Source organism: Dasypus novemcinctus, chromosome 12, assembly GCF_030445035.2.
Source record: "Dasypus novemcinctus isolate mDasNov1 chromosome 12, mDasNov1.1.hap2, whole genome shotgun sequence".
In the NCBI taxonomy this organism is placed as follows: Eukaryota; Metazoa; Chordata; class Mammalia; order Cingulata; family Dasypodidae; genus Dasypus; species Dasypus novemcinctus.
In genome coordinates, this window is record NC_080684.1 from 92,150,210 (window position 1) to 92,164,049 (window position 13,840).

The 13,840-nt window shown below is 49.1% G+C and overlaps 1 protein-coding gene across 2 annotated transcripts in view; it reads left to right on the top strand.

The window, feature by feature from the left end:
- ABTB3 (ankyrin repeat and BTB domain containing 3) overlaps positions 1 to 13,840 on the top strand; it is a 346,016-nt gene that overhangs the window by 263,482 nt on the left and 68,694 nt on the right. For both annotated transcript variants that reach the window (XM_058308674.2, XM_058308675.2), the window contains exon 4: positions 6,216 to 6,368. In XM_058308674.2, the coding sequence (XP_058164657.1) occupies positions 6,216 to 6,368 (153 nt within the window). The remainder of the gene's footprint in view (positions 1 to 6,215; positions 6,369 to 13,840) is intronic.

The following is a 13,840-nucleotide window of genomic DNA, read 5'->3' on the forward strand; positions in this document are numbered from 1 at the left end:
GGCTGCTGATGTCTGTGAGGGTTCAGGCTTCCTGGGTTCCTACATTCCTGGGGCTTGCTTCTCTCTGGGTTCAAGGTTCTTTTCTTTCTGGGGCTGACTTCTCTTTCTCTGTGAACTTACTTGCTGGGGCTCCAGCTTAAGTCTTCAGCATCAAATTCCAACATCAGAAACCCTCAAATCTGTTCTTTGCCATGCCTTTTATCTGTGAGTACCTACCCACCAAGGGGTGGGGACTCAATGCCCTAATCATAACTCAATTATGTCCAGGTAGAGATCAGTTTACAAGCATAATCCAATATCTGTTTTTGGAATTCATAACCATATTAAACTGCTACATGCGCCCATGGCCAAGTGTTGGGTTTTATCCTTCAAGCAGTTGCTCTGCAAGCACCTGGAGCTCAGTATTCCCCAAATCCATCTGCAGCCTCATTGGGAGAAGGCCCTATCTTCCAGTCTCCCCCAAAACTTCGTCCCTGATACCAGAACCTTTCCATGCTTCTCCCTGTTGTCCATGCACCACACTAGACCATTCCGAAAGCCCCAGGCAACTGGCTATTCCAAAGGATAAAAAACTTTGAGAGTCGGAAAGAACCCAGGAGATCAGGGGTCAGCCAAATACCACCTATGTCTGATTTTGTAAATAAAATTGTATTGGAACATGACCATACTCCTCTCTTTATGTATGGTCTGTGGCTGCTTTCTCACTACCATGACAGGGTTGAGGTCTCAACAGAGACCATGTGGCACAGAAAGCCTAACATGGTTACTATCTGGCCCTTTGCAGAAAACATTTGCAGACACCTAAAATAGGCCATCTGATCCAAACCCACCCACTCTACAGATGAAGACACCGAGGGCCAAAATGTTTATGGACCAGACCCAGAGTATTCCAGGGCTTTATTGGCAAATCCGGGCCGGGAATTCAGTTCTGCAGAATCCTCAGCCGGGCTTCTTCTGCATACCCTACTGTCCTCTTTTTTTTTTAAAGATTTATTTTTATTTATTTCTCCTCCCTTACCCGCCCCCCCCCCCCACTTGTCTGCTCTGTGTGTCCATTTGCTGTGTGTTCTTCTGTGACTGCTTCTATCCTTATCAGCGGCACGGGAATCTGTGTTTCTTTTCTGTTGTGTCATCTTGTTGTGTCAGCTCTCCGTGTGTGTGGCACCATTCCTGGGCAGGCTGTACTTTCTTTCGCGCTGAGCGGCTCTCCTTACAGGGCACACTCCTTGCACGTGGGTCTCCCCTACATGGGGGACACCCCTGTGTGGCAGGGCACTCCTTGCACATATCGGCATTGTGTATGGGCCAGCTCCACACGAGTCAAGGAGGCCCAGGGTTTGAACTGTGGACCTCCCGTGTGGTAGGCAGACACCCTATCCACTAGGCCAAGTCTGCTTCCCCCTACTGTCCTCTTAAGACCCAGCCCCTCCACCATCCAAACTCCCATTTCAGTCCTAGGTAGTCACCTCTTCACTGCTCTCCCTTTACTATCTCAGAGAGAGGCGCAGAGCCCCTATGATCACCATCTCCCACTTGGCTCTGGGCCCAACAGCCTCCCTGAGTTGACTTGCTTGCTTGGCCCTGAAAGAAGCTGATCTAAGCTTTCTCTTCCCTTTCAGAGCCGCCAGGCCCACCCTACAAACCTTTGCTTTTAATGACAAGTGAAGATTTAGATGGCCACTGCCCTGTTTGGTTCACCATCTGCCCCCTCTTTTCACCTAAAGCTCCCCTGCTAGAGGTAATCAAACTGGGCATGCTCCCAAATTCCCAGGGAAGCTTATTTAGAATTCAGATGCCCAGAGCTCACCCCAGACCCGCAGAACACACCTCCTCCTGATTTCAGGAGGTGAAATCAGGGCCTTTGCTATTTTAACAAGATCCCCATGTGATTCTGATGTTCAACCAAGTCTAAGAACCGCTTCACTAACACATGAGCCCTCAGGCTTCCTCGAAGTTTTAGTCATCACGAATAGATTCAAATTAAAGTAGGTGTGGTGGTTTGAAACCGTACGTGCCCCATAAAATCCTGTTCTTAAAGCTAACCCTTTCCTGTGTGTATAAACCTATTGTAAAGGAGGTTTTTATGAGGTTACTTCACTTAAGGCATGGCCCAGGGTGGGTCTTCATCTTCTTAATGGAGGCCTTTATAAACGGGACTAATGCAGAGAGAGAATGCCACAGAAGCAAGAAGGTAAAAGCAAGGAAACTCGGAAGAGAAGGGAGAGACCAGGAGATGTTGCCATGTGCCTTGCCATGTGACAAAGGAGTCCAGGATCTCAGGCAACTGGTCTTCAGGAAGAAGGCATTGCCTGACAATATCTTGATTTGGACATTCATCTCAGGCTAAAAACTATAAGCTGATAAGCTAATAAATTCCCATTGTTTAAGCTAACCTGTTTCATGGTATCTGCTTTGAGCAGCCTAGCAAACTAAAACGGTAGGTAAACAATGGAGCATAGTTCTCTCAAAAATGACTATTAGTTTTTGGGACTTGGAGTTGTCCTAAATGATATTGCAGGGACAGATGCTGGACATTATATATCTGGCCATAACCTACTAAATGGAGAGCGTAAACTACAACGTAAACTATAATCCACGCAGTGCAGCAGTGCTCCAAAATGTATTCACCAAATGCAACGAATGTGCCACAATGATGAAAAAGGTTGTTGATGTGGGAGGAGTGGGGGGTTGGAGTGGGGGAGTATATGGGAACCTCTTATATATATATATATATTTTTTTTTTTTTTCCTCCAACCGATTTATTGAACAAAAATTCTGTATACAAAGTGACCTGGACCTGCTGCTTCAAAATATGATCCTTTCTTACCAATATTTCAATAGGTCAAGCCATAGAGTGTCAAAAAGCAGCTTACCATAATATAAATCAAGAAATGAATTGCCTAACACTGAAGCTTTAATAGTACTGTAAGATAATTAACAGGTAGGATTGAGTCCCTGTAACAGGCTGGAGAACTGGTACAAGGCATCAAGAGGCCATTTTGTGCACTGCCACTGTGATGCCATCATGTTTCTGGATCATAATATTCACATTATCTGATTCTAAACATACCACAGGAATATCAGTGGGATCAGAGGTTAACTTAGCTGCTTGCTGGGCTAGAACAGATATCACCCCAGCATGCTCATCTGACAAGGTCCCACGGCAACCCAGGTTAAGTCCTTGTGAATCTGTGCAAAGGACTCCAACAATGGATGGATTCTTCATTCTTTGACGCAACTCCGTCTCTAGACGCGAACGGTTTCTTCTTATATTTTTTAATGTAACATTTTTTGTGATCTATGTATCTTTTTAAAAAAAGACGATTTAAAAACATTTTTAATGTAAAAAAGGGTTACATTGTCTAAATTTAGAGTATTTTAAAAGTCCCTAAATATTTAGATAACAAAATAGAATATCCGATATATCTTTTAAACATTAACTATTGGGAGAATACAATATTTTCCCCTCAGCCTTCCCTAGCCTCTCCTCAACTCAAGGTCCTAGGATTCCTCCCATCTCCAACTCTACCAAAGAAAAAAGTACGCTCTTTTTTCCCTCTGAGCAGACAAGATGAGATTTTTAAATGAGTTGCTGGCAAAGAATTCATGAGCTTATAAACTATTAAAGGTCAGAGTAGCAAAAAGAAGGCGATGTTGAAAGGAAAGAAGAGGTACACAGAAAATTCCAGAGGAAGCTGGAATCCTGGGGTTCGAGGTGTCTTATTCCAGTGCTCTGATGGCCGTCTTGGAGAAGGTGTTGTTTTGAAGGCAGCAGAGCCTCTTTTTGCTCCTCCTCAGTATTCATCAGGCACTGCTGTGCCCTGGGCTTCAGCGTCTAAGCATGAAAGACAGCAGCCGCGGGCAGTTCTGTGATAGAGAAGCAGCCCCTCGGGGAGCTGAAGGTTGTTGGCCCTGCTTTGGAGATACTGAGCAAAGGAAAGGCAGGATGGGGTGCCGCCTCTGAAAAACAGCCCAGAGGAGAGTTCTGTAAACACCAGGGGCTGATTGTCAACAGTGATGGAGACACGGTGACCAAAAAAAAAAAAAAAAGCCTTGCTCACCTGAGACAGTAGAATTCAATTCAGTTTCAAGTCAGTGTGTGTTTATTGAGTGCCTGATTCAGTTTTAGGTGATGGAGAGAATGAGAGAGTCAGCCTACACAGCAGGCTGATTTAAGCAGAAATTCCCTGGGAGTCTGCCCCACAAGTCCACAGGTCCAGAAGCTTGATTTTGTCAGTTTCACCCAATAAAAAATTGGTAAATCTTATTCAGTTTCATAAAGTAAATATTTATTAAGTGCTTATAGCCTGCCAGGTGCTGTTTGAGGCTGTGGCTGGAGCAGTGAACTGAGCAGTCTCAGGTTCCTGCCCTGGTAGAGTTCACATTCTAATGGAGCATCTGCAGGGCCAGCGGGTAAGGCCAGAGCGCCCCCTGGGGTGGGATTCACAACGGAAGGGATCCAGGCGGGCGGGGTTATCAGAAGAAATGGCTAGGGAGAGATGGGATTTGAACTATGGTTTGAAGGGTAGATGGGGTGTGGACTTGGAAAGGGCTAAAAGCTTTACAGCCAGGGGCACTGAACTGCATGAGCAGGAGTGGACAGGGCATGTCATCAAGGGTCCATGAGCAGATCAGCTCCACTGGGGGGACAGGTTGCAAGCTGGGTTACAGGTGCATGCTGGAAAACAGGACTAGAGAATGTCCTATCACATGGAGTTAAACCATGGGCCATCCAAATTACTTGGGTCTGACTCCCAACTCTCTTACTTGCTAACCTTGTGATCCAGGGCATGCTCTCACTCCCATGGCAGCCAAACTGGACTATTAATAAATAGCCCAGGACTAGAGTGAGGCCATAGAAGCACCTAGAATGCACTTGCACAACCTAGCTTCCTTATCTTTTGCATCCTAAGCAGCTTACTTGCTTCACCCCAGTTCTAGCCCTGCTGAATGGTAGAAACCTTTTTGATCTACATGGTGTGTTTCTCAACGTGCGGCCCTTGGTACACCTAAATCAGAATCACAGGGGCTGTCTATTAAAATTATATTCTTGGACCCTAACAATCAGAATCTCTGGGGATGGGGCCAGAGAATCAACATTTCATTGCACCCTCCTGGTGCTTCCAGGCGGTGAGTATGGTCCCCAGACTGGCATCAGCAGCAGCACGTGAGAACTCATTAGAAATGCAAATTCTTGGGCCTCGGCCCTGATCTACTGAATTAGAAGTTAGTGGGATGTAGTGCAGGAATCTGTAGTTGTAAAAGCCTTCCAAGTGATTCCCATGCACATTAAATTTACATGGAGAGGTTGGAGAAACCACCAGTGCCCAGCCCCACCCCAGGCCAATTAAATCAGCATCCCTGGGAGAGAGCTCAGATGATATTCTTTTCAAAAGCTCAGCAGTAATCATGTGAGGACAGTGTTTATCATCACTGGAAGAGAAAGGAAGATGGCAGAACTGCATTACATGTAGAATGTTTTCATTCAGTCAGAAGCATTGTCTCAGCTAGTTCTTGCCACAGGCTGGATCCATTGCCGGGGTCCTTTTAGTTTAGCAGGTGAGGAAACTGAGGCTCCCGGAGCTTCAGGGTCGTGGCCAAAACCCCAAGAGCCCAGTTCTGCTGGCTGGCTCTTCGCGGCCAGCGGCCTGGCCTGGCTCTCCTGGCAGGCTGGCACTTAATCGGGTCTTGAGTGACACCTTTTGCCAGATGCTAAGACCTATTGGAGCATGGGTGTTTGGGCAGAGCCAGGTCTGGGAGAGTTCCTGAAGGATGAGAGGGGAGCAGGCTGAGGATGGGAAGGGAAGGTTGGAAGACACTTTAGGATTGGGATCAGATTCCGGGAGCCCCAAGTCCTACTAATACCAGGCTTTCTACCAAGCCCAAGACTCTGTGCCTGGGGCTTTAAGTGAGTCATCTCCTTCATGTTCACATGATCCCAGGGAGGGATGATCTTGGCAGAATACAGCGTCCTTAGGCACACTAGCCCCCTTTTCCAGATGAGGAAACTGAGGCCCAAGGATTCGCGGGAACCCGCCCCGAGGTCACCGGTGGGGTCGGGATGCCTCCAAAGCTTCTCTTGCTCTTCCGGAATTCAGAGGCAGGGTCGGCAGGGAAAGGGTGGGAGGGGGGGTCCGCGACACGCAGGGGGCGGGGCCGAGCGCGCAGCCCCCGAGCCCTCACCGCGCGCCCCCGCGTCCCTCTCCCCGCTGCAGGCCCTTCCTCGTGCTGCCGCCGCTGATGGAGTGGATCCGGGTGGCCGTGGCGCACGCCGGCCACCGCCGCAGCTTCTCCATGGACAGCGACGACGTCCGCCAGGCGGCCCGGCTGCTGCTGCCGGGCGTGGACTGCGAGCCGCGCCAGCTCAGGTAGGGGCCGGGCGCGCCGGGGCTCCCCGGGGGAGGCGCGCTCGCCCAGCGGGACGCGGGCCGGGGCTGCGGGCCGGAGAAGGGAGCCTCTTGGCTCCCCGCGCGAATCGCGCAGCGCGGGCGGTGGGAGGAGCGTCCTGGAGCTCCCCAAGGGCTCTGCATCCACTGCATCCACCTCTCAGGGCAGAACCCCCGGGGCGCTTTGCGCGTGAGCAAAGGTTTCTCTTGTGTTGGAGGCTTCGGTGGCAGGCGCAGGCGTGACACTAAGCAGTCCCCCTAATGGGAGGGACGATGGCAGGCAGGAGGAAAGCTGTTTGAAGAAATGACCCGACCCCAGGTTACGAGATAGCTCTGTGTCGTGTTTCTCTGCCACTCTCAGTTTCTCTCTAGCGTTTCTCTCCCTCTCCATCTGTCCCTCTCCCTGAGAAGTAAAACCGTCTTCTGGAGTTTTCTAACAAAGCCTTGCAGAGTAAATTTTCTGGCAGAGTAAGAAAGTGTCTCCGCGTTCTCTGGTGCATGAAGCTGGAATGGTCCTCCCGGCTCCATTTCTCACACGTGTATCCAGGGTCAGCCCAACAGTCCTTCCAGGTGGAAATTACTCAGGGGCGGCTCAGGGACCTCATGGAGGGGGGCTCAGTTTTATCCAAAGCAAAAGAAATAGAACAGGTCACACACTCAGGTGAGTGATAACCTGACTCTAAATGCAAAAAGCACAAAAGCCCAGTGGGTGGGCGGTGTGTGTGTGTATGTGCGTTCCCAAAACTCTATTCTGACCCTCAGCACTGTTTTCCAGGCCCAGGTCGCCAGGGTCAACATTTTTAAATCTCTTCGCACTCACCTGATGAGAAATGTGCCCTTCCTCAAAATGCGCCCATCCCAACCACATGAGCAAGCTGCAGGCATTTGTCTGTCCTTCCAGAATCTGATTGGAGTCCTGCAAGGAAATGGAGGTTTGCAGTACAAAACATAGCCTACTGCCCGTCAGCCCCAGAACAGCGGGGGCTGGACCCCATAATAATTGCTAGTGTTCATTGAATGCTTATCATATGCCGGGCACTGTTGTAAGCACGTTCCACAGATTGATTAGTATTTAATACTCCCAAACCCTGTGAAGTGGGTACTGTTCTGCCAGGTTTGTAGATAAGGAAACAGGCATAGAGAGGCCAGGTCGCAGGCCTGAGGTCAAATGTAGAGCCAGGATCGGACTCGGGCAGCCCTGGCCCCGGAGCATGTGGTCCTCACCACTGTCCAGTCCTGCCCTCAGATTTCTGTCCAGGCGGTTTCTGACTATGCCACCTCACCTTGTCACATGGAACAGCCCTCAGAGGTCTGTGTGAGCACAGAGCGGGGTCCTGAATGTGCAGTACTTATGCAGACAACACCTGAAAGGAATCAAGTGGCCAAGCAGTGGTCATAGGTAGCTAGCATTCCCCCAAGCTTCTACTATGCCTGAAATAATAATTGTGGCTCAGCAAGATATTGCTTTAAAGTTTTTAAGGACTTTTAACTCTTTCTCATGTGAGCCTCAGAACAAGCACAGTTGTTACCCAGAAAAGTAGCACCATCCCATTTTACAGAAGAGGACATTAAGACCCATTGAGATTAGGTGATTCTCCCAATATCTCGCATACTAAGTGACAGCATAGCAGACCCAGACACCTGCAGATATAACGGTGTATAATTTTTCTCATCCTTCCTCTCCCCATCCTAGACTTAGACTCATCCCTCTCGGAGGTGGCTGCTAAGCCTCTTCAGTGTGGCTCTGTTCCTTGTCACTGTCCCATAGTCCAGACGTGGATGGAAGGAGCATTTACTGCATGATCTAGTGACCAGGATGTGTCATTCTGACAGTCACACCGAAGATTTCATTGTCAACCTCCAATCTGAGGCCTCAGCTCTGGTGATTGGGGTGTGAGTGGCGATGCCCAGGTCAGCCCAAATGCATGCCTTTAGAGCCAGCAAACAAAGGCAGGTAGTTCCCTTGGCATTTCTAGGCTGTTCTTAGTTGTTTCTCTCTCGATTCTTGACTCATCTGTCTCCTGGAAGATTAGATATTTACCAGAATGATGATTTGTGTATATTAAAAAAATCATGCTATTGATTATTCCAGCTAAATGGTTATTAAGGTTGGAAAACACTTTCCAAGAGAAAATTGAAATATAGTTCTCCTTTAACTTCCGTAAAAGTAAGATTTGCAAGTTCCATTAGCTAAACTAAATTCAGTCCATGAAAATATGAACCCTTCTTTTTAAAAAGAGTACCTATTTTTCAGTCTTGACTTAATTACATATGCATATGTCTTTCCCATCTCATTCAATGTGGCAGGAAGTTGGAATTATGGCCATTTTGCAGGTAATAGGATCAAAGAAGTTTTGTTCATTCAGACATCCAACAATTAGATATTGAACACTTACCTGCCCCGACAGTCCTCATGACACTTAGCTCTGTCCCAACAACTGTACAAGGCAGACTTCATGATCCCATTTTACAGAGAAGAAGCCTGAGGTTCAGTGAGGTTATCGACCTTGCCCAAGGTCACTGAGCTACTGTAAGGCAGAGCACGTCTACAATGGAGGAGATAACAAGTGGAGGTGAAAACACAATCGCCTTGTCGCTCTGCCTTCCCAGGTGTCCATTATAGACATTGCCAGGTGGGCTCCGACTTCTGAGTAGGTCAGCGCTAAGGCTTCTCTCTCTAAACAAACAGCCCTAGAAAGGCGCAGGAAGTTTGGCATTCTGTCAAATACAGGAACTTGGGATGTGGGGCTAGAGGCTGCAGTGTCAGTGACCATTAGCACATCTAATTACCTACCAGCTGGCCGCGCTTTCCAGGTGGGAGGCAGCCTGGATGCCGGCCGGGACTGAGGAACCCGAAAGAGTCAAGGGTTCCCAGGTCTAGCCAGCACTGCTGTTGATTTTCAGAGTGACCTTGGTCAAATGCTGCCTGAGGTCTGCTTTTGTCTTTATTCCACTACAGTAAAGCCTCACCATGGTGATCAGGTGTCTTCAAAAAGGAGCACCATTCGCTGCAACTGCGGTGCTAAGCTGTCAGGGGTGACCCATTTATTCTTTTTTAATTAAAGTATCATATCATCTAAACCTGGTAAATTCAACCTTTATTTTCCTCCTGGTCCTTTGGGAGGTGGTGGCAAGGAGTAGGAAAACTTCAAAAATACCAAGAGGGTAAATACTGTTGCTTCCCCATGTTTGAAGAGGCAGCATTGCCCTGGAGTGAAGGCTGGGTTAAAAGAAAGATAGTAGGTGTTCTCAGGCCCTCCCTTGGCTGATAAACAACACCTCCCAGCAGGGCTTGGGGCCGTTAGCATCATGAGCTCCTTCCAGAAAATAATCTTTTTGCAAGTATATCTTAGCATCAAACCCGGTTTTGAGCTGTCCTAAAATGGAAACATGGGGGTGGTGAGGTGCAAAGAGCATTAAAATGGTCAGGCTCTTGGGCCGTTACTTTCTCTGACTCTTGCATTAGATTTATTGAGCACCTACTTAGTGCCAGACCCCACACTAGAAGTTCTCACCTAGATCCACGGAACACAATATTGGATAGAGTTGGAAATTCAGATTCATTTTTCAAACACAGATGGGGTACACAGGGCTCCCATGTCAGGCAAGGCCCAGCCGCTGCCTGTAAGAACTTCACCACGCGGCAGCAGCAGCCAACTCAGCAGGAGACAGACCTTCACGCTGCTGGAGCTGGTGGCCGTCATCCCGGGCACCCATGGCCCTTTGAGAAGAGGAGCATTTGGATAAAAGGAATGCCAGCCCTTGGTGTCAGAAGGGCAAAACGTTCTTTATCCATTCCTTCTCTGGATCTGTATAGTGCCAGCCTTGGAGTGGGCTGTCTCCCAAAGCAGATGGGGTCCCTAGCTCTTAGGTACTCCTGGAGAGACTCAGGAAATGAACAGTAGTGAACAGATGAGCAAGGTGGTTTTAGAAAGTGTGAGTGCTAAAAGAAAGCAGAACACAGTGTTTGGGGTAGAGAATAGAGAGAAGGACAGATCGATTGGGTGTTGAAAGAGCATTTCAGGACCTTATAGAAAAAGGGGCAGTGGCATGCACCTGCTTCTACAGGGATAGCTGGGACCTCTGCAAGAGGCTTACGGAGGAAGCAGAAGGGAGGACCCTGGAGCCACATGCACATCAATTCCCTCCGTTGCTATCACACTGACCCCTGAATTCAGACCTCGGGGCCCCTCGTCCTTGACCTCAGGAGGCCACCCGCAGAGGCTGAACACTTGGGGCCGATGCTTGGAAGCTCCACCGCCTCTCACAGTTGGGATCTGCTACCCTCCTCTCCCCTCGAGTGTCCTTGTCCTTCCCCAGCTCGGGATGTGTCCCGCAGCTCCCTATGGACTCACCGGCTGGGCTGGCGTGTAAGTGCGGCGACAGAATGCCAGCCCTACTGCACCTCCAGCAGACATTTAACTCCATGCCCAAGGCCCCGCCATGACCCAGTTGGAGCCACTGCCTCCTCCACATGATGTCGTTGCATTAGCACCTCCTGGAAAACGAGGACACTGACCTCTCCGTGGTCCCAGGAGAGATGCTTTGGGGCTCAGTCATCCTCCTCTAACAGTGTCAGGGACAGGCCACGGACAGAGCCTGCTCAAGGAGCCGAGCTAGCGAGGCAGCTTTGCCCTCAGCAGACACATACAGAGCACCTACTGTGTGGCTGACCTACTGTGTACTGTTGGGAGGCTGGCAGAGAAATCCACAGGTCACCGCAGAAGAATGCGGTAAATGCTTTAATAGAGGCTCGGGAGAGAACTAAGTCCGGGGGGAGCTAGAAAGGTCTTGCCTGCAGATACTGCTGGATCTAGATCCTGAAGAATCAATAGAAACAAGTCCACGCAGAGGCCTTGAGGTGGGAAAGCATGTTGGGGGAAACACAAGGAATTCAAACAGAGCGCAGAGGTTTCCACACACACTGTCCTGCTCCAGGCATTGGCTCCAGAGCTGAGAGCGGGGCTGAATTCAGTCGGTGGAAGGCCAGAGAGCTCCGACTGGCTCCCGCGGGAGGTGGAAGTCATCACAGATCCTTAAGCAGGGAAATGAGCTCAGATTTGCATTTTAGGAGGAGGGACTGAGATGGGCAGGGGTGGGGCTCTCGAGTCAGGAAGCTGCTGCCGTCATTCAGGTGAGAGATAGAACTCAGGTGGAGGCAGCAGGGACAGAGCGCTGGGGACGACGCGACAGGGTTTGGTGATGAGTGTGGCGGGTGAGGGAGGAGAAGTGTTTAAAAAGGCTCTGATGTGTTAGCAACTGAAAACCACCACACAGAACGGTGTACAAGGTGTCACTTCCTGCGTGGAGTACGTGCTTGTGCATCTGCTGTGCCCGTACAGGCTGTCGAATTTTGTAGTAGGTGCGTGTGTTACCTATTCCCGCGCCACCACCAGATTTTTATGTTGAGACGGCTCTGAGTTTCAAGCTTGGGAGAGTGTAAGTCTAGGAGTGCTGCTAACAAATATAGGGCTAGTAGGTGAGCCGGGCTCAGTTTTTAGTTGTTTTTTTTTTTTAATTTATTTTATTTCTCTCCCCCTCCTCCCTTTGTTATTTGTGCTTGCTGTCTGCTCTCTGTATTCGTTTGTTGTGTGCTCGTCTTCCTTTTAGGAGGCACCGGGAGCCAAACAACAGACCTACCCTGTGGGAGGGAGATGCCCAATGGCTTGGCTTGAGCCACCTCCACTCCCCGGGATCAGTTTTTCAAATGCTGAGTGTGAGATGCTGTCCCAGTCGGCTGCCCCACCAAATGCGAGCGTCCTCCTCAGGCTCCTCCCTCGGTGCCCGGTTGCCAGGGAATTGAGTCTTTGAGGTCTTTGCCCTAGTGTCCCATTGGAGAGGAAGCAGAGCACGGGGATGAAGAGCACAGGCCTGGCAGCCTGGCTGCCTGGGTTCAAATCCTGCCTCAACCTCTCACTCTCTGTGTGACCTTTGGCAAGTTACATCACCTCTGTTTCTGAGTCTGTAAGACAGGTCCAACAATATACCCACTCATAACGCTGGGGGGAGGATTCTATGAAATAATGTATATAAGCGATTGAGTAAAATACTGCTATTCTAGTAATCATAATTTAATGTGCATTAAATATTAGTTATTATCCTTGTTTCCTCCCCTCTGGACCATGAAGGCCAGTTTCTCCTCAACTTCCTCAGAGAGAGGGGAAATACGTATCTCAAAGAGATGTGTAGTTTGCCACTGGGCATGTGGTTTGTAGCCCTGGCTGAGGGCTGATGTGTCTCCAACCTTCTGACACTGCAGGTGAGTCAAAAGCCCCAGGGTGCACTGTCATCTTCCCCCGTGGAAACACCCTGGAAGGAGAGCAGCTGGGGCTGACTGGCTCAGGGGCCACTGTCCCCACAGCAGTGACTCCAGGTTTTCTCTGCATGACTCAGATTTTATATATTCTCTGAAGTGTGAGATGTTGAAGACCGTCATTGGCTGGAGTCCTGAACCCTATCCAAAGGAGAAGCGTGTCCATCACCAGCTGCATTTTCAACCTAAGATGGGAGGAAGAGAGAGCAGAAGAGGAGGAGGACATGTAGAAAGCAAATGTGGCTCCTGATGGGCTGGGTCTTGTCCCACATGAGCAGAGGTTAGGGGAAGTGCTAAGGAGCATAGCATGTTCCATAAGACAGGGTCACATGTAGTTTATCTCACAGAGTTGACTTCCTTCTCTGTGTGGACCTGGGGCCGAAATCAGTTACCATGATCACTGGAGCTCTAACACAGAACCTGGCATGTAGTAGAGGCTCAATAAATATTTGTTGAATGAATGAATGAACAGATGGATGGATGGATCGATGGATGGATGGATCGATGGATGGATGATGAAAAGGGCTAATGTTACTAAGCATGTTGATGCTGGTGTACGTGAACAGACTAAGGAAATGCTTGTTTATTCTGGACTAATTCAAATGCAAAAAGTTTCATCATGGAGACATTGCTAGACCTGTGAGAAATCAGATGTAGAACTCAGAACTGAGGTCTTTAACTAAAGAAGCCTTTTGGGGGGACTCTGGCAAACAGATGGCCATTGAGGGCATGTACGTGGATGAGATTGCCCAGGACGGGGCTGATGAAGAGGAGTTGTCCAGGAGATGAAGGAAGAGTGGTTAGAGGTCAGAAAAGAACCCAAAAAGAGCAAGGCGCAGATAGCATGGAGGCACTTCAAGCCAGAAAGGGCTCACCAGAACCCAAGGTTGCAGCACTGTAGGGACGATGCCCCTGGAAAGGGGCCATTGGGTCTGGCCATGAGGAAGTCATTGGTGTCCTTTACCACTGCTGTTTCAACAGCAACCTATGAGTGGAAGCCAGACTGCAGGCAGAAGTTTGCCAACACTTGGAATTTATTCTGTGCTTCCAAAGTGTTCAAAGCAAAACAGAAACACATTTGGTACTTACATCAACACAGAGAACATATTCTGTGGCATCTGATGCTCGCTTCCAAACTGGG